General features: G+C 36.5%; 1 protein-coding gene across 2 annotated transcripts in view; it reads right to left on the reverse strand.

Annotated features, from left to right (window-relative positions):
* Nucleotides 1-550: 550 nt before the first annotated feature.
* Nucleotides 551-24,319, reverse strand: part of TM9SF3 (transmembrane 9 superfamily member 3) — a 56,396-nt gene continuing 32,627 nt past the window's right edge. Inside the window, exons 9-14 of one of the 2 annotated variants that reach the window (XM_029932313.1) lie at nucleotides 17,226-17,365; nucleotides 14,659-14,727; nucleotides 11,513-11,659; nucleotides 10,919-11,002; nucleotides 10,522-10,598; nucleotides 551-4,654 (exon numbers count right to left, since the gene is read on the reverse strand). In XM_029932313.1, coding sequence (XP_029788173.1) covers nucleotides 4,587-4,654; nucleotides 10,522-10,598; nucleotides 10,919-11,002; nucleotides 11,513-11,659; nucleotides 14,659-14,727; nucleotides 17,226-17,365 — 585 coding nt within the window. In that variant the 3' untranslated portion in view covers nucleotides 551-4,586. Of the gene's footprint in view, nucleotides 4,655-10,027; nucleotides 10,223-10,521; nucleotides 10,599-10,918; nucleotides 11,003-11,512; nucleotides 11,660-14,658; nucleotides 14,728-17,225; nucleotides 17,366-24,319 lie in introns of those variants that run through there. The other variant, XM_029932312.1, reaches the window with a different exon arrangement.

The raw sequence follows: 24,319 nt of genomic DNA on the forward strand, positions 1-24,319 counted from the left end.
AATGGTGGTGAGGGAACATACGTGACACTGCTTTGACTAGGTAATTTATCATCAATCAGGGTAGTGGGGTTTGAGTGTAGGGGTCACAGCTTGTACCCAAAAGTCAAAACAATAATAAAAGAAAAATACTTTTTAAAAGACAACCTTACCTATTGTACCATTCTTTCAACTTTCTGTACATTTAGGTCCCCCCCCCTCCCCCGCCAAAATAAGAAGTTGGGAGAAAAGTCAAATCTTAAATCCTTCATTACAGGAGTCAGCAAACTGTGGCCCACTGGCTGTTTTTACTGTTGTCACATTGGAAAACAGCGTGCTCACTGGTTTACGGACTACCTACTATGGCTGTTGTGCTACAAAGGTAGAGTAGTTGCACCTGCCTCTCAAAGCCTCTGTATTTCCTATCTGCCCTTTACAGCAAATGTTTGCTGACTCCAGTTTGTGGAGGGCTATGTATCAGTAATCCCTTTATGTGTATACTGACGATAATGGGTTATCCTTTATGTTTGTTCACTTGTTTCAAAAAGGAAAGAAATAAAGCATCCAAGGAAAATACATTTAACTTTTTATTTTAAAAATTCAACTTCAGTTAGATTGACAGACTAGATTAGAACCTCAAATGTATTTGATACAGTATATACTGGGTATCTAGTACTAAAAAGCCAGCTGGAATATGACCTACACAAACCAAAGGTGTGTACAAAATGGAAGTAATCACCAAGCAGTAACTGTTTCCTTCCAACTGGTACTATCCATGTTCTGTGGGGATTTATAGGTTCAAATTTAACACAGATGAAAAGCCCAAGTGGGACTGCTTTTCCAAGTGTACTCTTTATCCTTCAAAACAGAATTCCATGTTATTTGTACTTTGCCTTAAGATCTTACTTATCACATTTATAACTTTCAAATGACCTGAACTGAGGACCTGGGGCAGATACACGAAAGGCGCCCAGCTCCCCAGGACTCCCGCGTAAGCTGCTCACACGACAGCCGCTCTGTTCCCCTTGCCTGACACAGTAAAATAAGAACTTAAGTTTTACTTCTGTCTTTGCACAATTCCGCCTACAGCTCCAGTAAGAATGCCAAATCAGACGGCTTTCAGAAGAGCTCATAAGAGAGAACTAGAGTTATTCCTCACACTGCATCTAAATCTTACAAAATTTCTGCAGCTCTATGTTTCTTTCCTTTCTGATCTTCTCTACCTCTACATCTTCGTCTACTTCTGGACACACTTCCAAACAATCTTTATAAATTTTCACTTCTCCGATCTCTTTGACATCTTGATTGCTAAAATACAGCTTCATAACTATGGAATTTTTATGAAGATATAAACATTAATGAATACTTGGGTTTCCATACATCACTGCTCCTATTTATTACATGTTCCAATAAATAAACAGACTGAAGCACTAAGACATGCTCAAATCTAAACTTAAAACCCAGATGGAACTGCAGGTATAAATTACAATTAGGCTTTTCTTTCCCAGAATTCATATACAGAAGCCCTTCAGTATATAGCTTTGCCTGAACAAATTACATTAATACATTTTTTCTTTTTAATATTTGTAAAAATTCAGGAAATCATAAAGGAATATTATTTGCAAGACATTTGGCATAAGGTGGTTAGTAAACACTTAGGAAACAAAGGCTTTAACAAACTGAATACAATCTGTGGCTAAACCCTAAGTAAAATGGATTTTGGAAGTAGAATTTGCAGCAACCACCTTTTATAACCACTGTCAATGGAAAACACCCAATTGTACCATTTGCTAAGTTGAGATATCATCACAGTATAATGAATTCTAAGAGGGTGGGGCTTGATTTGTCAAACATAGTACAATTTAGGAGCCCAACAGGATATACCTAAGAATGCTTTACCATACCTCCAGCCATTTCACTTTCACCTTATCCTGACCTTATATGAGGATAGATGAATAATGATGTTAATTACTACTATAGCTAAATTTCAGGAGAAGCATGCTTATAGACACAAGGAGGAAAGTTTATCCTTAGATTTTGACAGTGTTCAAAGCATCAGTTGATAAGTTGAGCAAACGAAAGACAGATACACAACATTAATGGAGTGTAAGAACCTCACCTTTTAATTAACTTAAATAATATTCGATTTTACTACTCTATAACCAAAGGCCAGGGAGCTAAACTGTTTGTGGATTACATCTTCAAGACACACATAGAGCCAGCCCCTCCAGGAAGGCATAAACTAAGACATATTTTTCTAAAGGACTTTCAAGGCAACTTATATTCCTTTTAATGACATTCTTAAGATATTTGGAAATTAGAAAATGATTTTTCACTTTAGATTCCAAAGGAATTGAAATAGAACTCAATTTAGTAAAAAGAATTGGTATACCTGAAAGCAGCTAAAGCATACATTTTCTTAAATCCCTACATCTTACCTGCAAGATTCATGAGAAACAAATTTCATTTTATTAAGACAAAAGCTTGCTGTCCAATTTCTATTCCATCAGACAGGCTATACATTGTTGTAAGTACTTTACATGTAGTAAAAAGTTATAGAAGCCATTAAACACTGATTTTCAGTTTCTTTTCCTGTAAGATCTTAAAGGCAGGGGCAAAGGAAGAGAAAATGGAAGAATTGGTAGATTGCATTTAATACAACATTTTGGCCTGAAGAAGGATTTACCTACAGCTTCTGATCAAATTCCTGTTTGTTCATGTCAGCCGTACTTAAGTGGTAAGAAATCAAACTTTTCACTCTTTATAGTCCTTACATACCACATAATAGGATGCAGAGTCAATTTATAGAAACATATTTTGTAATGAGAACATCTTATGTAACTATGAATGGCATGAGTTTCACATTAAAGTTTAAATACAGCAGTTTTGAGTCTTTCTAAAAATACCAATATACAGTATTGTTTTAGGTGGTCATTTGCATAGCAAACTATTAAACTAGAAACTCAATGGTTCTAGGAAAACTTCACATTATGGATAGTTCCAGAAAGATGTATTCAAAATTAAAATCACTTCTCTTAGAAAACTGTAACCTTTATTTGCTGATCCAACAGTAAGCTAACCACTCTTACCCCATCCTCACTTTACACGGTACATCAATCTGAACAGATTTTTGTGCCACAATTTAATTCAAAGGGCTTATCATTTACTTTATGGCTATACTGGATAATCCAGATGTAAGCAAGTTTGGGGATTTTAAAGTGTGGGTCTCCTGTATTAGAAAAGCATAGTTTACAGTACATTAAAAAACTGCATTCAGTAATATTGCCTTTTGAAAAGATATCTTCAAATTTCAAACACATCTATTTTCACAAAACAATTTGGTCAGGAAAGTTTATTTTACCATTCTAAAGCAGCAATGCTTTAGATGTTACTTAAGTGCCCCAGACAGGATTAACAAAATTAAATGCTTCTAAATTACAAATTTAGCTCCTGTAGGAGTCTCAGAAAAGAAACAGAAGAAAACAATCCCCCCTCCCAAAGGAAGTCTGACACACACTTTGTGAAGGAGCCCCATGTTTCATGCAGTGGTAGGCAAGATGTAAAAAGCCACCCAAATTCACACATTTCTACACCAATCATCATCAGAAAAAAGTACTCCGTAGTCAATCTGTACAACCAAATGCATTTGAGAATCTACACCTACGATACATTATTTAATGTTATATACATTTATTACCCACCCCCCTTGTTTTTAATAATTTCTTATGTAAAACCTTCATTCAAACCCAAAAAAGATGTAAGACTAACTTGGGGGAAGGAAAAAGATAATCACTTTAGACATTCAGTTAAAATGTAGTTTATCTAAATCTCAAAATGTTTAATAAAAACAAATATCTTCTCCATTTAACACTTTGCTTTCTAACTGTACAGTAAATTGCATTGTAGAGAGTACAACTCTATCTTCACACTGTATCTTCTTTGGATGGAATTAAGATGGAACTGAAGTTTTAAGATAAATAAATGGGAAGTTGGTCCAACTAAGATGACAGCAGATATATTACATGCAGGACTTCATATTTTTTAGTTCTCTCTTTTAAAAAGAAAGGATGCAGCTGAATTGGGGGGAGGGAAATAGGTCAAAAAAGAACCCAGATTCAATATATAAAAATGTCCCACAACAGGGTGACGATGACAGTAAAAATAAGAGAAAAGAGTAATCTTTCTGGAACATCATTTTTCAATAATGTAGAAACACTGAGTACCAGAAGATTCTATTCATGTAATTTTAGCATCCAAGTTTCCCTCTATTTATTTTATTGGAACAAATGCTTTAAATAAACTATTTGTCCTCTTCACTGAAGAGAGCTGGTCTATTTCATCTTTAATAAGCTAGTTTTTGGGAAGATTAGCCATGTACTGTAGTAATGCCTACTGCATAAAATCCAAGCATTTGCTGTGAACAGTTGGAGAAAGCAGTCAGTAAGAACCTAGGATCAATGGAAACAGATGTTACGTTAAGCCGTCCACGAAAGAGAGACCCACAAAGTACCCAGTGTGAAAGCCCAAATCTTTTCTTGCGCTTTTTTTGCTGTGCAAGTCCCACCCCATGAAAGAGAAATTGATCCGAAGTTCCAGGTTTTCTTGGGTCTCTAGTCAATTTTCACATTAGTATAGATTTTTCGGACAAAGGCACTTGTTCCCATGTAACCAATTGCTCCTGCAAAGATAAAAGAAGATGTTTTGAAGTAAATACATACAGAGCAGTATCCATCATTTATTAAATACTAAATGCTCTTTGTTCTGGAAAGTTACTCATTTTTCAAGATTACATCTTTATGTTAGTATTCACTCTGAATTCATTAAAGTTGTATCATTTGTTTTGCAAATCATCTGATACCTCATGTAATATTTTTAGAATTATCAGTTACTGAAGGGGGAGGGGGAGGGAGGCAGGGGGCTGATGGTCATGGTGGGGGGCACTCGTGGGGAGAAGCACTGGGTGTTATATGGAAACCAATTTGACAATAAACTATTTAAAAAAAGAACTATCAGTTACATGTATAATTAATAACTATGAATTAAAATACATCACTTATAAAGCAAGAATAACTTGATAAGAACAAAAATCGATTAAGTCTTTTTAAAATTTGAGCATATATTATTCTAAGTCATTTAAACCATTTTAACATGTTCCCCAAATCATATGACACCTAATGAAGTAAGAAGTTATGGGATTCTCTCAGGAAAGGACTGAGAACCATGGCTCAGTGGCATTTGAAGCTCTAAAGAAAGGTTTCTTTTTTATCTTTAAAGAAGTTGTGTGTGGTTGGTAGAAAAGACGACATATTTAAAGAAGTGGATAAGAGAGACAAGTAAGAAGGTCAGGAGTTATGAAATGTTGTTTTTGAATAATTAGCCTCAAATGAGGCTCAAAACACCAGAAAGCAAGGGTATTTATCTGTTTTGTTAAGTTGGGTATCTAGCTCCTATGTCTAAGAGAGTACTGGGCACATGATAGATACTCCATAAATATTTGTTGAATTAATTAATGAAGTGGATAGCTCTTTACTACAAATACTAAGGGATCTTCCAAATAGTCTTATTAACTAGTTAATCAAGTCACAGAGAAGATTCTCCACTGGATTTAGAAATTTACCATCTAAGCCCAATCTAATGGAAAGTTCAAAAGCTAATCTTCCATAAGTTAATAATGATAAACACACACACACACACACACACACACACACCCCTAATTAGTCACCTTTGAACTTTTATTAACCAACTGGTGTATACAAGGAAGACATAAGTCTATTCTGCCTTTCCTATATATGAACTATACCTCAAGGTAACCAAATGGTTGATGAAAAGAAGTTTCTCCTTGTAGAAGTACCCCAGCTAATATGCATATAAGGAACAACAAAAATTAGAATATTATAACCATTAATGCATTATTTGAACTAGGTAATAATTATCAATGGCTGCTAACTGCACAAAGAAAAAACCAGATATTAAGTGCCTCTTGATTAAGTTTACAAACCCCTATTAAGCACTGCTGGACAAGTACTCCTGAGTATGATTAGTCCTATCACCTTACAAGAAATATGGGGAGAAGTACATGGAAAAGAAACATTAAATGACACCTCAGCAAAATTCAGCGTGGAAGTTTCTTAAGTATATTGCAAAGGAAAAGAGAGAGAATACCAATAGATTTAAAAAGCCCTAAGAAACATTTTAACCAAGCAATGTTTGGACCTTAATTAGATCTTGATGCAAACAAACTCTATTAAAAAAAAGAAACAGGGAGGAGGGTACCTGCGTGGCTCAGTCAGTTAAGCGTCTGACTTTGGTTCAGGTCATGATCTCACAGTTCATGATTTTGAGCCCCACATTGGGCTCTGTGTTGGCAGCTCGGGGCCTGCAGCCCGCTTTGGATTCTGTGCTCCCTCCTCTCTCTCTCTGCCCCTCCCCCACTCATACTCTCTTGCTCTCTCTCAAAAACAAATATTAAAAAAAAAAAGAAATGGGGATGGGTGGGGTAAATGTGAATACTAATTGAATATTTGAGCATATGAACTAATTATATATATGAGTATAGTGAAATATTATATAATTACTATATACTATTATACATATTATATAACTATATTAGTTATTACATATACACACACATACTGAAATATTTACAGCTATTAATGACATGAGATCTGAGATTCATATCAGAATAAAGAGGGATAATGCGGGAATATGAGTAAGACAAGACTGGCCATGAGCTGATGATTACTGATGCTGGGTGGTACATGGTGGTACATATATCCACTATATAGTGAATCCCCATGTACCCGTGTGTGTGTGTGTGTGTGTGTGTGTGTGTGTGTGTATAGTATACAAAATATATACAGTATATATACACAAAATATATATAACATATATAGTATACAAAAAATATATATACATATATATATTTTTTTTTAATGTTTATTTTTGAGAGAGAGGGAGAGCACAAGCAGGGAAGCAGCAGAGGAAGAGGGAGACAGAGGATCCAAAGCAGGCTCTGCACTGATAACAGAAAGCCCAATGTGGGGCTCGAACTCACAAACTGTGAGATCATGACCTGAGTCAAAGTCAGATGTTTAACCAACTGAGCCACCCAGGTTCCCTGTTATACTAAAAGTATTCTTATAACCCACCAAGTAACAGAGCAAACCTATTTCCAATTATTTTTGCAATAAATAGACATTTATTTTATAATGTCTATTATAAATATGAAGTAATTACACCACCCTTGAAAACAGTGATAATTTATTTTGAAAATAGTTATAATAGAAGTCCTTACAAAGTAAAGGAAAAAAAATCAATTTCGTAAAGATAAACCCGAATTCTTAAAACATTAAAACTCTGTAAAGTTTTAACTAGAATCACAAATTTAACTTGTATAACATGGTCCAATAACCAAATCTAATATTCCAGACTTATAAAACATTGCTCCCCTCTGAGCAGAAATATGCTTAAGAGCAAAACAGTATCAACCTAGAGAATCATTTTTCCCTAATCTTATGAGCATCTCAAGAATAAACTTATAAAAATATGATTTTATAAAAGGAAGACACTAAATATGCTCTCTAGAAAAGAAAATGTCTCGAGAATAAGAGATATACTTTTAAACTTAATTTCCTTAAAACTAAAAATGCTATGCTCAAGAAATGAAAACTATAACAATCTAATTATTTCTATCAAAAGTCATTTATTTCTCTTATGTTAAAAAAAATCAATATTTTTCTTTTGATTACTGACTGAAAAAAATCTTTAGCAATATAACCTGATAAGCATATATAATTTTTGTATTATGATGGCATTTTAATCAGTTCATCTGAACGGTCCGCCCCCCGCCCTCCAAATAGATTAGCACCGACGGCACACAAACCCATTAAAGGAGAAATGCTGGGACACTGCCGAACAGCAGGGACTGTAAATATGCCCAGATTTTCAGGCAACAAGGTGAAACTGCAACAGGAAAAGCACTAAAAAAAATTAGCTAAATTCATTTCATTTTCTTTGTAAATGTCAAGACAGTATCTCTCTAGGTCTTCCTAAGATCACATATAAAGAAAAAAATATGTAACCCTCTGTAATAATTCCATGATTCTATGTATCACCGAATGCTGGTGATGATCAAGATCTCAGATTAAATAAAGAGGGGTCTGAGGAACGACACTCTGAAGGCAGGCAGACTAGAAACACTAAAGGAAACTTCTGATCACCTAGAGATACACAAGGATGTTCCCCTGTGATGCATACCTAGTTTTAACCTCCAATTCCTAGTCATCTTTCCCTCAAAGTTGGTTAACTAATTATCACAAGAAAAGGTTATCACAGAAGCTTTAATATGTGACCATAATATAAAGAACTGTCTCTCCTTATGGTTTGTGGAGTTAGTTTTACTGCTTTACAGTTAATGTCACATGTGTGTGAGTGTGCGCCCGTGCTCACGTACATGGTTATATATAAATGGGACAGACTTTATTTGACATAAAACATTTGTTTTCATTTAAGGTGTACAGTGTAGTGGTTTGATACATGTATATATTGTAAAAAACAACCTCCACAATAAAATTTAAAAAAATTTTTTAATGTTTGTTTATTCTTTGAGAAAGACAGAGAAAGAGTGTGAGCAGGGGAGGGGCAGAGAGAGAGGGAGAGAGAGGCTCCAGGCTCTGAGCTGTCAGGACAGAGCCCAAACCAGGGCTTGAACCCATGAAGTGAGAGATCATGACCTGAGCTGAAGTCAGATCCTTAACTGACTGAGCCACCCAGGTACCCCACTTCCATGATAAATTTGATTAACATCCATAGTTAAAATTTTTTTCTTGTGATGAGAATTTTTAAGATCTAATCTCTTAGCACCTTTCAAATATATAAGACAGAATTGTTAACTTTAGTCACCATACATGACCGGAATTTATTAATCTTGTAACTGAAAGACTGTACCTTTTGACAACCTCCACCCATTTTGCCCATGCCCGTAATCCCCCTGCCCTTGATAACCACCAATCTATGGAAAGGATTCTTTTGATGGAGGAAAAAAACAATCTTGGCACACTAGAAGTCCACAAATGTCGTATCAGAACCTAGCTTCTAACAAAATTATATCTTCCTTATTCTATTGCTTACCCTATAGCTAGAGATGGAACTACCAAAAAAGAAAAAAAAATTTTTTTAATGGCAAATAAGAGAGAAAGGAGAAGAGTATGAATTATAAACTATCTTGAAATGTTTCCACAGTGATTAGTCCTTAAGCCTGGCTTCATTCCTATGAGGTAAGTAGGGAATTCGCCTCACTTATCAAGTGAAAACCTGAGCCAGAAAAAAAACTAAGTTACTTGTATGCGTTTTCCTTAAGGTACTACTGTTCATAAAATTGTTTTGAGGCAGAAACACAAGATGGGGAAACTTGAACGAACCACAGAAGCAGAGACACAATCCCAGAACAGAGGAAGCCCAGGGGTTTTTAGCCCTTGTCAATATGGGAACAGCAGCAGCCACCGCTCACTGAGCATCAGCCCTCGCCCTGTCTGTCCACATCTAATCACTGCAACCACATCACAACCCTCTGAGGTAGGTGTTACTTTTGTTCTGCAAATGAAAACACCGAGGGAGAAAGGTTCAGTAACTTGGCCAGAGTACCATGGCTATTAAGCAGGGGCAGCAGGGTCTGCACCCAGGACTGACTGACCCCAGAACCCCCGGCTCTTCCCACTCCCTGCTGTGTCTCCCACATCACTGGTGTCTCCTAACCCCCGAGAGCAGACCTGCATCGCACGTGTGCTTTACACATGACACTACTACAGACAACTGTGCTGACAGGTACAGCCGTTTCACAAATGAGAAAAAGAGATTGAGAGCGCTCCACAGGACTTCCCCTGGCCACAAAAAAGCAGCATGGAGAATTAATCTGGGCCTCTCAGGCTCTCAAGTCCTCCATGCCCTTTCTGTTGATCATGCTGCTTCCAAAAGTTCTTTATATTTTCTAGCTATTTCACACATGCTAGAGACTCTATCATATGGTAATAATTAGTCTTCTATTTAATGGAAGATTGTGACAGACACAAAACACAGCGGTCTTATCCTCATTTTACAGATTTCTGAGAGCATGGAGAACTGGATCAGGTACAGAACATACAATGTGGCACAGCCAGAACTTGGCCCGGTCTGCAGACTCCCAAGTTGTCTACTTGGACCCCAGATACTGCCTCCCGGACACTGTTATCTCCGTGAACAGTCCTAGAAACTTCCCAACAGGAATATTCAGTCAACACCTTAATGTGTTTACACCGTAATCTTTTCCAATGAGCCTAAGTTAAAAAAAACACCAAACTTCGATATGAACGAGAAACTAATTGTGGTACAGAAAACAGCACTATACAGAATTATTAGGGACAGAATATTAAAAAATAATCAATGATAAATTTTTGAGGAATAGTCAAAAGGGAATCAGTGACATATAATTTAATTTCCAATTACTGTATTTTTCTGATTCTAAAAATCTCAAAAATTTACTCATGATATTCCAAAAGTTTCAGAACTTACCACACATTATCCCCAAGGCTGTGCTAAATACCGCCATATATCCAAAGTAAAATGATGTCTGAAATAAGCCATACATCCTAAAATAAAACCAAAAATACGTATAGTATACCCATTTTTACTTTCAACACAGGACCTTAAATTCTACTTATTTAATTTCTTTAAGTTGAAGTATAGTTAGTTGACACACAATGTTACATTAGTTGCAAGGGTACACAGTGATTCAACAAGTTTACGTGTTACTCTGTGCTCACAAGTATGGCTACCATTTGTCACTACACAACATGATTACAATCCCGTTGACTATGCTCCCTGTACTCTACCTTTTATTCTTAAATTCTAGTACTTAAATGACAACTTTAATTTCCCAAATACAAAACGAGAAAATGTCTCCACTTACTTTGTTTTGAAAAAATAGTAGTAAAAGGAATACATGTAAACATAGATTGCAGTTGATGCAGCAGAGAGAAAACTTGTCCATTGCCTGAAAAAAAAGGTGAATGAATGGAACTGAAACAGATATTAAGGCAAAGAATTTTATAAGAACATTCTTCAAAATTCTGTATGTTTAAAAACAAATGCATGTAGATAGCATTTAAATATATCACCAAAGAGAAAGCCTAAGAAATGGAAGAGATTCAGAATTCTGTCAGATTCCCTATTATAAAGGACCTTAAATAAACCACTTCCTTCTCAGAACTGTCTTCTTTTGTTTAAAATAGAGCAATGCCTCCTCATAATGTTCTTTCCACATCAAGCAATTTGGAAAAACAGTTTGCAAAAAAGTGACCATTATAAACACAAAAACTTTTTTTTGGCTAATATTACTTTTCCTCTAAAATCTTCATCATTTTCATACTAAAAAAGTTTCTTATACTATCTCAAGTAGCAAAATTTCTACACAGATCTTTTACTCTACTCAATACACTTCAGATGGCATCTTATTTAAAAATATTATGGTCTCCTGAGGTTCTTCCCAGATAGAAATACTTACCACCTGTAATCCTCTGCATTGAGTAGAAAGTATGTGCACACGATGGTCACACAGACGGTCACAATGCACAGGATGACCAGCACCAACATCATGAAGCCATAGACATAATAGATCTTATAGGCCCAGAACGATGTGAAGATGAAATACCTACAGAAAATGCAACGAACACACAGTTTTGTCTCTTATTTTTGAAGCTCACCCCTTTGCTACACCTCACATCTCAGTTCTCACTATCATCTAACCTACACCTCAATTATTTCCTTTTTAAAAAATGTTTATTTATTTTGAGAGAGAGAGAGAAAGAGAAAACATGAGCGGGGGGGGGGGGGGTTGAGAGAAAGGGAGAGAATCCCAAACAGTCTCTGCACTGTCTGCATAGCACACCATATGGAGCTTGAGCTCATGAACTGTCAGATCATGACCTGAGCCGGAATCAAGAGTTGGACGCTTAACTGACTGAGTCACGCAGGCACCCCTGAATTATTTACTTTCAAGCAACTTCCAACAGTTTGTCTTATCCTTTTTCATCTGTTCAATGCTCCAAAAATCTCTCAAAAATATTTTCTTGGATAATCTTTCAAGAACAGATTTTTTAGTAGGGCATCCATCTCTAAGCAAACTGAATACATTAGAAGCTTAAAGGAGTAAAATATGGCAAAGAAAAATGAAAATAGCTAAAAATTCATATCTGTCGAATAAAGGCAATTCTCTCATTTTTTCATTTTTTCTAGATACACCACTGTTCAAGCAGTGTATTTTATATTTTGCAAAACACCCTACTAAAATTTTAAAAGTAGGTTTGATAGAGTAATAATGTATAAAATTAGGAAAATAAAAATAATCAGAAAAAAGAAAGCTTAATGAACCTTCCTGCTATTTCTGGAGGACATCAAGAGAAAGGGCATTAACATTTTACATGAAGAAAAAGAACCTTCACTCTAATTCCATTCTCCAAGTCTTTATTAGAAAGAAGGGGGCTGTTAGCCTCTTTTCTTCTTACTCTTTCTGTTTAGCTCACTTATTTGTCACTCATCCTTCCAGTAGGTATTTGAAGGCGCTCCCACATATCAGAGAAGCAATAAGAACAGAACTATGAAGATGACAGTCTCTGCCCTCAAGGACACTACTGTAAAGAGGGGAACACCAGTAAGGAGGCAGTCCTGACGCACCACATACTTTCACCAATGCAACTAAGAGGGGCATCTTATCAGTTGGTTAGGTGGGGCTCTTGGGAGGAGTAGTGAGAGAATAATATGACATATGGGAGTAAGGGGAGCCAGAAGAATGTTGTAGAAATAGGAACAGCAAAGGCAAAGCTTACAAATAAGGGAATTCACTGTTTTTAGAAACACTCAAAGTAACTGAATATGGCTAGAACTTCAAAAGAAGGGGTGAGAGCTAAGAGATGAGGCTGGAGAAGCAGATGAGGCCAGATCCTGTATGACAAGGGTCCTTACTGGCTAAGTTACAGCATTTTGGGGACCTTACCTCAATGAAAATGAAAAACCTTTAGCGAAGAAGTGACATGATCAGACTGATACCTTAAGATCACTGTGGCTACCAAGAGGAGAATGCATCAGGGTCATCAAAACAAAGAACTTAAGGATACAGCAGAGAGGCTATCTAATGGAACAGAGTACCTGAGAAAACAGCAAGAGATGTGATCCAGAAGGTACTGGAAACAGGGGTAGGAGGGAAAAATAGAGGTCAAAGTCAGGGTGAGAACACAGTATATCAGCCTAGATGTACAGAAGAGGTTCCTGAGCTGGCTTTATTAAACCACAAGCTAGAGTGGCATGCACTCCAGTCCCTCTAAGGTACTGACTAATGCCCAGAGCACACCAACAGCTGGTAGGTGACCAGCATGGGTGACCCAAACCTGTATCAACTGTACTTGTTACTATAGTTAGATAATTTAATTGAATGTTACACACACCAATAAATATGACAGCAAAATGGATGCCTGATTTCAATGAACACTCTATGAATGTTTTGGAGAATTCAATAACATGAGTCACTTAAAAAACAACAACATGATATTAGGTGTGGGCGACACAGCTACGAAAATCTTGGGGAGAAATGCACAAATCCTCAGGGATTTCGGACTCAATGCTTGAGACAGGTCTTTATGTTCTTGTCCCACCTTTAAAAGGCTGGAAACACAGAAGGTGCATTATAGATGTCAAAGGGAAAATGACGGAAACATCGACTAGATCTAAATCAAATATTCTGGTTCTTTATTTTTAACAAATGAGTGAAAGATGTACCTTTAGTTGTCTTAAGGTAAAATAAAATGTATGAAGCTTTTTTTTTTTTTAATAAGCCTTACATAAGCCAACTTTGAATTAACCAATCATCCAATCCCATCATGTCTGTTGAGGCGGCGTCCACTGTACAGGAGAAAATCAGTAGGGGCACATTTGGAAATGTGTGAGGGAATCCCGAGCAGTCACAGTGACTGGCATTTCGTGGGCAAGAGCCAGAGGTGTATGACTGCAGTCCCCGAAAAGTCCCACACAAAGAACTATCCTGCCAGATAAAAACGCCAGAGCATTCCCATCAAGGAACACTGGAACATAAGCCGAGAATAGACATCTATTTTGCAGTGGTGACCAAGGATGCAGGTATGACGCACAGTAACTGTGCACAAGGTGGCATACCTTCTACCCCTACACACTTACACTTCCCAGCACTCTGGCAGGCCTCTGTGGAAGGAGACTGGGAGTCACTGTGTATCTGAAGACATCAAGATCTAGCCTGACTGGTAGGTAATGTTTTACTAGTTCCCTGGACCCTCAGAAATACTTTAAAATATAACAAAAACCAGCAATTCCTTATATCATGCATGCGATCAAAGGCTAGTCTAGTACTCTTTAGCATGCATTCTTTGATTTCTAAGATCTCTTGTTAGGTGAGAAGGGTCTAGAACACAATACAGAAATGTATAAACTTCACTTGAATATTTGAAATCACAGGAGGAAATACTTTTAGATACATAATGTTGGATCCCTTTCTGGGAGCCATGAAATTAACAGACTAACTCTATTAGATGCCTTCCCATCTGATGATTCTACACCTACCCTAACTCCTACATTCTCTTATTAAAATCACATCCCTTAAAACATAAATGCATTGCCACAACTTACATTTCAATAAAGATTGAGCCAAAAGGTAAAATTCCTCCCAGGCAAACAATAACTGCAGGCTCCATAAACCTGGAAAATATTAACATTAGCAATAAACTTCTAGTGTGATTTTCATATTATATTACATAAGTCCAGATAATAGAAAGCAGATACTTGGTACTTAGTACTTGAAAATAATCTAAGGGATAGAAATAAACTAGCAAAAAAGAAAAAAAAATTCAAAGCGGCACAATATAGAGGCAGGACTTCAAATCAGCCATAGGTTACAGTCAAAATTCTTTCTGGCATTGAATGTCAAGGTAAGAATTGGGAGAATATAAATTCTTGCCAGCAAGAGAACTCAGGAAAAACTCCTATGTGTTTGCTCCTATCCTGCATCACTTACTAACTTCTAAAGATTTCACAGGCATTTCCTTATAGAAAGCCATAGGAAAAGTCAAGTCTTCGGACCTCTCTGTGAAATAATGTTTCCTAAACTGTGGCCTTGTCATCTCTTTGCTCGTGCATTTCTTGGGTTGGCAATTCCTTTCCTTGTGAACTACACAATTAAGGTATTATGAGTTCTGAGTTATAATGGAGCCAAGAGTGGATAAAAAATAAAATCCAAATCTCATTCATTTCACTTAACAAACACATGCTGATGCAACTGGTAATCCTCCACCTGGAATGGCTTCTCTCGTCACACTTCTCCCATGAGCACTGGCCCAAATGTTCTTCCCATAAAGCCAAGTCTCCCTGAAAGGGGTGGGTCTCTCCCTGTACTTGCAGCGCCTCCTGAACGTAACCCTGGCAGCACTTACCCCACACCACACTGAACTGCAATTACATACATATCATCCCTCACCAGACTATAAATTCTGGCAGCCAGAAGCTATTTGTCTAGGTATTATCACACAGTATCTGGCATATAAAAAATACAAAACTACTATCTCTGGGATAAACAAATGAAAAAGATGAAAAGATATCAGAGTGAGAAAGCTGGAAAAAAAAACCTTAAAGAACATTTAATCTAGTCTTCTTTCTTCCTTTTATAGGAATACAAGACCACAGAGGTTAAAAATTATCTGCCCAAGATAACAAGTCAATGAGGGCCAGATCTAGTATTCAGATTTTAGTTCCCACATAACTCTATAAAGAAAATAAAGATACACACGGGACTTCCTCCCCCTAACTGTGACCCATGGTTTTGCAAGGTCACGTGTTGTTCCTTCCTCTCCTTCACCAGCCCTAGTGACCTAGAGTCTAACCTTGATTTGAAACAGAAAATGGACTTTAAAAAGCAAAGCACAAAAGTTTTCATGATCACTATCTAAGAAAAAAAAAGGAACATGGACAATCTAAGACTCTAACAGATCACCCTCCTTTAAACTATAGGCACTGTTTTATTCAGCCTCCATTTCTACAAATGTCTACAGACCTCCAAGTCTACAAAAGACTGTATATGTAAGTCTCTAATACAAGTTATGTCTATAATGAAGTCAACTACCTAGAAACGGAGGCTTTTCAATGTATGGATAAGAGTCTACTGCGTGTAGTTCTTGTTTAAGTGATGAGAATGTGATAAATGTACACACACTAATATCACTCTACTTCTGTCTGCCAGCAAGAATCAGGAAACGAAGAATGCAGGGTAGCATAAATCAGCACTGAAACATTCAATTTACTAATTTTAAAAGGCATAATATTCAGGAGTTCATTTTATTCAAATTTGAATTATAAAAATTAGAAATATAACATATTAATGACATCCATTTTAGGTCCAAAATTTGAAATAATACAAATTTTCTCAAGTTAAAAATCCATCAAGAATCATAATTTCAAAGTTGACTGGTCAAACAAACTATGAACTGTGTTTACACTGCTGCACTTAAAGAATCTCTTCAGTTGTTAAAAGAAATACTCATCATTGAATTCTGGGATTCCTTAAGAACACATTTTATGCATAAAACACAACAGAATGTATTTCAGAGATTCTATACTATCCCAGGAGTGAAGATAAAGAATGTTAAGTCAGTAAATTATAATTGGCCTTAGTCCTAATTCATCTCTCAACAGGTACAATGTCTGTGAATAACAAAATAGCTGGGTAGGAAAATGAAATTATAAGCCAAGGGTTGGCAAACTTTTTCTGTGAAATTTCAGACAGTACGTATTTCAGGTTTGGCAGGTGACAGGTCTCTGTCTCTGATGCCAGAGTGTAAAAGCAGTCATAGATCTATGAGTGAACAGGCACAGATACTTAAAAAACAGGCAGGTCAACCCCGGCCCGTATACTACAATAATAAAACTGCTGCAGCTTTAGTTCCCACCGACGTCTACACACCAGTGTACTGATCGAAGCATTTATATTTATCTGTAAATGGCACCAATATTCAGAAAGTGAAATAAGCATCTAATTGACTACTACCGTGAACACTATAGGTTGAAGGAAAAAGGTAAAAAGACAAATTCTTAAGACAGTCATTCTTATAAATGCATGCCAATTCTCAAAGTTGTATCTACAGAACAGCCTTAAGAATTGCTATATTGTGAGAAACAATTGACATAAGATTTAGCATTCTCTTTACCATTTCTTCTCCGGTATGGGACGAGGCACAGCATTGACACGACAAGGAAAGTTGGGCTGACCTGACAGATTTCGGCCAAGTATTGTACCAACAAGATTTAGAGGAAGAATAACGAAAAAACAGATGCAACAAACGGCCACCTGTAAATTAAATTAAAATGTGTGTGATTACTCAGAAGAACATTTATAAAAATAAAGGGGACACTTAAAAATTTAAACACAATTTGACCACAAAATAAAATGTTTATGTTCAATACAGGTTAAAACTGTTTAATATCTATGAAAAGAAGCGAAGCCTGTGTTCTGAAACAGCAGAGCTGGAGGAGACACAAGCTGACGGGTCTCCGGCCTGTTGCGGTGCTCACACCCCCACCCCTCAGCCGGTGTCTGCTGCAGCCCTCTGTCCTCTCTTGACCTCACCTTTAGCTGTCATGCTTCTAACATATCCTTTCTCTTCTGTCATTATAATCAACTTACTTTATTGAGCTCCTAATACACACAAGGAGCTCTACGTGTTATTTCTCTATGTCTCTGATGAAGACAATGAGACTCAGAGAAGCTAAGTTAACTTCCCTCGCCCACACAGCTGGAGGTGGCCGGACCACCATTTTGGTTCAGTCTTAGACACCATCCATGACCCTTTCCATTTCATACCGCCTTAGGATCGATCTTAACAGAAGCATATTTCTATTTACATATATCCATGGGTCATTACCAAAATGGCACGAACACTGTTCTGCCTCTCAGTGGTTCAAAGTCCAAAGGTGCAGGGAAGACCACATGAGATTCCAGAACCAAAGTGGTCAGTTAGGAAAATAATTATTTCTGTGACTTTCTTCTTTATATAAATCTGGGTACTCAAGCTCTTTTCCAGCCAGCCTCTGGTTAAAACCACTTCATTATGAATTCCTGAAAAATGGAGGACTGAACTGCCTTTAAGATCTCTTCCAATTATACATTTTAAGCTTCTAATAAAAAGTAAAAATGAGAGAAAAGATGAATGAAAATTGTGAAGAAATGGACAGGGAAATCAAGAGGGGTAGGACAGAAAACCCACCGCACACGAGGGGGTCTATCTTTAAGCAACATGAGTACAAAACACATCATTCTATCCGTGTGTGTGTGTCTGTGTGTGCGTTGTGTGTTTTAAACAAGCCAAAGGATAGCATCATATTCCTTTCAGGTAAAACTTGTATAAAAGTATGAAAGTTAAGAAAGTCCCAGAATTCCATTTTAAAGATCAGGCATAGGAACTCAAACTATCAGTATCTCAATCTAGGCCTATTACTAATATGAATTTATGCTCATATGACAAGAACATGTGAAGCATGAAAAATAAGGTGCTTTTAAGATATATTATTAGAATATACTGTAAATTATACATTGCCTTTTTTTGGGGTTTATTTATTTTTGAGAGAGAGAGAACCCAAATTCTGACTGAGCCACCCAGGAGGGCCTGGGGGAATGAATCCAGTCTCAGTTTTTGCTGCTGACTGCTTTCTTAATTACTGATTTGCTATGACGAAGTATACAAGGCTCATAAATGTTAACACACTGGAGTAGAGATCTATGTATCTTCCTCTTATTTTCCCAGGATTCTAATTTCAAATAAGAATTGAAGAGAAGCTGAAGAAAATATTCCTATGAGGAATGACATGGCTCTAGGACAGTGGTTTTGAAACTATTCCACAGAACCCTCAGGTCCTGCTGACGAGCTTCAGGAATTCCACAAGCATTTAATTTGAATATCCTTTGAAAACAACGTTTAAAATATTCTGAAGTGACTCTTGTTTGTGCTCAAGTCAGGAGCTCACGGTTGGTGAGACTGAGCCCCATGAAGGGCTCTGTACTCATAGCACAGAGCCTACTTGGGGGTCTCTCTCCCTGCTGCTTCTTCCTTGCTCATGCACTCTCTCAAAAGAAACAAACAAACTTGGGAAAAAAAAGTAAAATATCTTGAAGTATGACAGAAAAATATATACATTCAAATGAGTTCTGTGCCAAATATTAATACACTGAAGCTATAATAACCAGATTAATTCATTTTCATACAAATCTGAGAATAGTTTTTCCTGCTGTGTCTGTATTTGGACTTCTTGTAAACGTGTCATTGATTAGGAAGCTTCGTAATGCTACACTCACTGGTCTTTTGTTCTCCCTCCCCTCCCATCAATACCATTCGAGCCTGCACTTATTTGCTATTAAAGTTGTACAAGCAAATGTACTACAGCACATCGGTGTGACAGGCAGTTAAGTGGCAAGTGACATGAGAGCATGTATGGCCTGTGTGCTCATTCAAAGCATAATAACAATAATCAATAAAAGAATCTATAAACAGTCTTATCAAGACATTTTCAACTGTTTGGTATGTTAAAATTTCCTTTTCTTATCTGTGATAAGAAAAAAAGATACATGATAAAAAAATGTGAGCAGTCTGTTAGAAATTGTTAGTGACTGAACTGTGAAACTAATTTTATGTTCAAGTTCCGGATAAGTTTACTTGAAGAATTACTCTGAGACTGAAAGGCAAGCTGTTAAAAAAGTCACATGAACTAAATCATCTGTGAAGTCAGGATTTTTCTCAAGACTGATATTTAACCAAATAAACTGGTTACTTAAGAAGATATGACTGAACTCTTATTCATGCTCCTTTATATTAGATCTGTATTCATCACAACTTTACTGCTTCTCATTAAATGCAGAATGTTACAATACTGAATTTGAAAAATTTATTTATACTAAAAGATTCGTGTTGATATCTGTTTTCTATATTGGGCTTCTACATAGTTTCATTTTAAAAGGAAATTTAGCAGCTAAGACTTAAAAAACCATTGGTCCACAACACTGGGAAGAGTTCTGGGGCTCATGCAGGTGCAAGGCCCTCCCCGGGCCCCTAGCCACCATACGCGGACTAACGGCCACAACAGGCGGGGAAGTGGTGCGGGAGACTTCCTCCAGGCTGAGGGCCTCTGTGATCTCCACTACGAGCGAGTCAGAAACAAGTACTGCGTATCAGTACTTCATACCTCAAAGTGCACCAACTGGTCAGCTCTTCTCAATCTGTCACAAACCAAGAATGTGGCTGGTACTTACCCCAGCTCTGCTTCCAAAGAGGCCTTTTATGAAATCTGTGTTGTGAATGGAATGAATGGAGAGGGAAAATGCATCCTGAGACGGGCTATTTTGGAATGCTCTTAAAGAATATAAATTTTATTTATGGTGATAGTAATTGCTTTTAAGTAAGGTGATTCACAGGTAATATATTGTCTTATCAGTCATTATGTTTATGCATTTCTTCAGCACATGCTCAGACTAGATGATTTTAATCACTCCTTTTCTACCTTGTACATGTTATGCCTTTATGTCTATAAGCATTTCAACAATAGGAACTAATAATCAGAGCTCCACCAACTCGAACACAAAATCCTATAAGAAGCCTTTCTATCTTACAAGATTATTCTCAACATGCTAATAAATAACTTCCCATTCTGCTTTTCGAGTTACATCAGTACTCTAATAGAAGAAACACTGGGCTTGAATAATAAACAACTTATTTGATGAACCTTGCATTATCCTGATACCAAAACCAGAAAAAAAGAAAACTAAAGACCATATCGTTCACTAATATAGATGTATAAAGGAAAAAAACCAACAAATCTTAGCAAATGGAATCCAGCAATATACACAGGAGATACATCATACCAAACTAAGGTTTGCTGAAGGAATGAAAAATTGGTTTAAGATTCAAAAATCAATATAATTCACCATATTACCAGACTAAAAAATAAAAATCATGGATTATCTCAAAAGATACAGAAAAAGACACTGCAAAATCCAACTTCTATTCAAAATAATTTAAAAAAAAAACCTCTCAGCATACTACAAGCAAAAGAGAACTTCATCAACTTGATGAAGGGCATCTGAAAAAAAAACACAGGTACTATTTTACTTGGTGGCACAGGACGGGAGGCCTTCCCTCTGGGAGGGGCAACAAGACAAGAAGTCTGCTCTCACCACTCCAGTCCAACACGACACTAGGGCTGCTAGCCAGTGCAACGTGGCGAGGAAAAGAAATAAAAGGTATATAGATTAGAAAGGTAGAAGTGAAGGTGTCTTTATTCACAGACCACATGATAATCTGTGTAAAAAATCTTTAGGATTCTCCAAAGAAAGAAATTAGAATAAGTAACTTTAGCAAAGTTGCCGGATGCAAAGCCAATATACAAAATCAACTGTTTTTCTGAAATTTAAAAAATACTACTTACAAATAGCATGAAAGATATGAAATACTTAGGGGTAAATTCAATAAAAGATGTACAAGTTTTAAACAATAAATCTACAAAACACTGTACAAAAAACTTAAGGATAACTTAGTAAGTTAAGAGATATACTGAGTTCAATAATTAAAAGACTCACTACTGTTAAGATGTCAATTCTTCCCAAATTGATCTACAGATTCAATACAATCCCAATCAAAATCTCAGGGTCTTTTCATTCTAAACTTAGATGGAAATGCAAAGAACCTAAAAATGCCAAAACAATACTGAAAAAGAAGCAATTTCAAAACTTACTGTAAAGCCATGGTAATCAAGACAGTGTGACACTGGCATTAAAACATGACAAATTAATCAATGAAAGAAAACAAAAAGTCCAGAAGTAGATCCACATTTATATGGCAAGTTGATGATCAACAAAAGTGCTAAGACAATTCAGTGGAGAAAGCATAATTTTTCCCCCCAAGAAATGTTGTTGGAGCAATAGTCATAAGCAAAGCAAAACAAAACCCTTGACCCTTTATTCATGCAAAATACAAAGTTAACCAAAAATGGATCATATTTAAGAGCTAGAACTATAAAATTTCTACAAGAAAACACAAGAAAAGCTAACTGATCTTTAGTTTGGCAAAAGAACAGAAAAGCACATATAAAGAAAGAAAAATCAATAAATTATGCTTAATTTTATTTGCTATTTACAAGATTTTTTTCTTTGAGGGAGAGAGAGCTCCAGCAGGGAAGAGGGACAGAGAAAGAGAGAATCTTAAGTAGGCTCCAAGCTCAGTGCAAGCCTGGCACAGGGCTTGATCCCAGGATCTTGGGATCATGACCTGAGCAGTAATCAAGGGCCAGAGGCTCAACCAACTGAGTGACCCAGGAGCCCCATCAAAAGATATTCTGAAAAGAATGAAAAGACAAGCCACAAAAGGGACTACATTTCCAAACTAAGACAAAGGACAAGTACATACAATATACAAAACTCTTCCACTCAACAAGACAAATAACCTATAAAAAACAGGTGACAGATTCATTTAAAAATAGATGGGGATAGCAAATAAGCACACAAAATAGTTTGAATGTGATTAGTTATTAAGGAAATCAAAATTAAAACCACAATGAGACACCAGTATGTATCCACTAAAATGACTAAAATTAAAAAGACTGACCACATCAAGTGCTAGAGATGATGTGGAGCAACTGGAACTCATCCTATACTAATGGGAGTGTGAAAGATTTCTTCTTCTCTTTTCTGTTTTAGTATAATCAATACACAATATTATAGTTTAGCAGTTTCTTGAAATATTAAACTATTATGACTCAGTTGTTCCACTGTAGTTATTTGTCCAAGACAACTGAAAATATATCCAACACAAAGGCTTATATGTGAATACTCATAATAATTTGATTTCCAACCAAAAACTAGGAATGAGCATTAATAATTATGATTAATAATCCCAAGTGTGCATTCCTGGATAAATGGGTAAACAACTGTTTACCACAGAATCCTACTGAGCAATACAAAGCAATAAACTTTAATACATGCAACATCAATGAGTCTGAAAATAATTTTCTGAGTGAAAAAGGACAAAAAAGAACATATTATGTGATTGTATTTAGATAAAATTCTAGGTGATGCAAACTAATCTATGATGACAGCAGATTGGTGGTTACCTGAGGAGCAAGGTAAGAAGAAGGAGGGAAAAAGGGGTGAATTACAAAGGTACACAGAGAAACTTCACAAATACCTTTTTTTTGACTGTGGTGATGGTTTCCCAAATACATACACATATCAAAACTCATCAACTGTATACTTTAAATACATACAATTTATAGCTATAAAAATACACACACACACACACACACACACACACACACACACACACACACAGGCATAACGTATTCTATATTCACCACGCTCAGAATAAAGCTAGAATTTCTTTTGGCAGAAAAGAAGGAAAGAAAATAAACAAAAACAAATCATCACCACTAGCAGCAGCACAACAAGCAAAATGTGACTTGAGTCAGTTACTCTCCGAGAGTGCTGGGTTTCTGTTCTGTAAAACAGGAGTAATGCTGATCACTAGTTCTGCCTGTCTCTTTGGGTCCTTCAGAAACCAGATAAGACAGAGGGTATGAAAGAGCTTTTTGTAAACTACAAAATGCAACACACAAGTATCTCTCTGTATTATAATTCATCCTGCCAAATTTGGCAAACATTTCAGTCAGGTGAGACCGTTTTTTAGATGCTGTCTTCATCATTTCACATCACTAGCTTCCTCCTCGATCCCATGTCCTTTTTCAACTTAATCATCAAATCATTAACAATTCTCTGAAATGGTCAAAGTCTAGTCTGCTGAAAGACAGTATGTGACATATTATCAGTAATATCATCCTAATTCTTTAATTCTATAACCATTTACACATCTGCCTGACTACTATTCCACCTACATTTCACTATCTTGTCCAACAAGATCAATACTTTATAATCTTTTGTTCTTCTCATCTACTAAAACCTACCAAAAAGGGGCAATGAAGTTGTTCTGGCATTTTTGTCTTAATAAACCCAGAATAGCTCCCAATGTTTATTATTTCCATGACTTAAAAAATAAATTTTAGGGGCGCCTGAGTGGCTCAGTCAGTTAAGCATCCAGCTTCGGCTCAGGTCATGATCTCACAGGTCATGGGTTCGAGCCCTGCGCCAGGCTCTGTGCTGACAGCTAGCTCAGAGCCTGGAGTCTGCTTCAGATTCTGTCTCCCTCTCTCTCTGACTCTCTCCTGCTCACACTGTCTCTCTGTGTCTCTCAAAAATAAATAAAAGACA

Source organism: Suricata suricatta, chromosome 2 (assembly GCF_006229205.1).
Source record: "Suricata suricatta isolate VVHF042 chromosome 2, meerkat_22Aug2017_6uvM2_HiC, whole genome shotgun sequence".
Classification (NCBI taxonomy): domain Eukaryota; kingdom Metazoa; phylum Chordata; class Mammalia; order Carnivora; family Herpestidae; genus Suricata; species Suricata suricatta.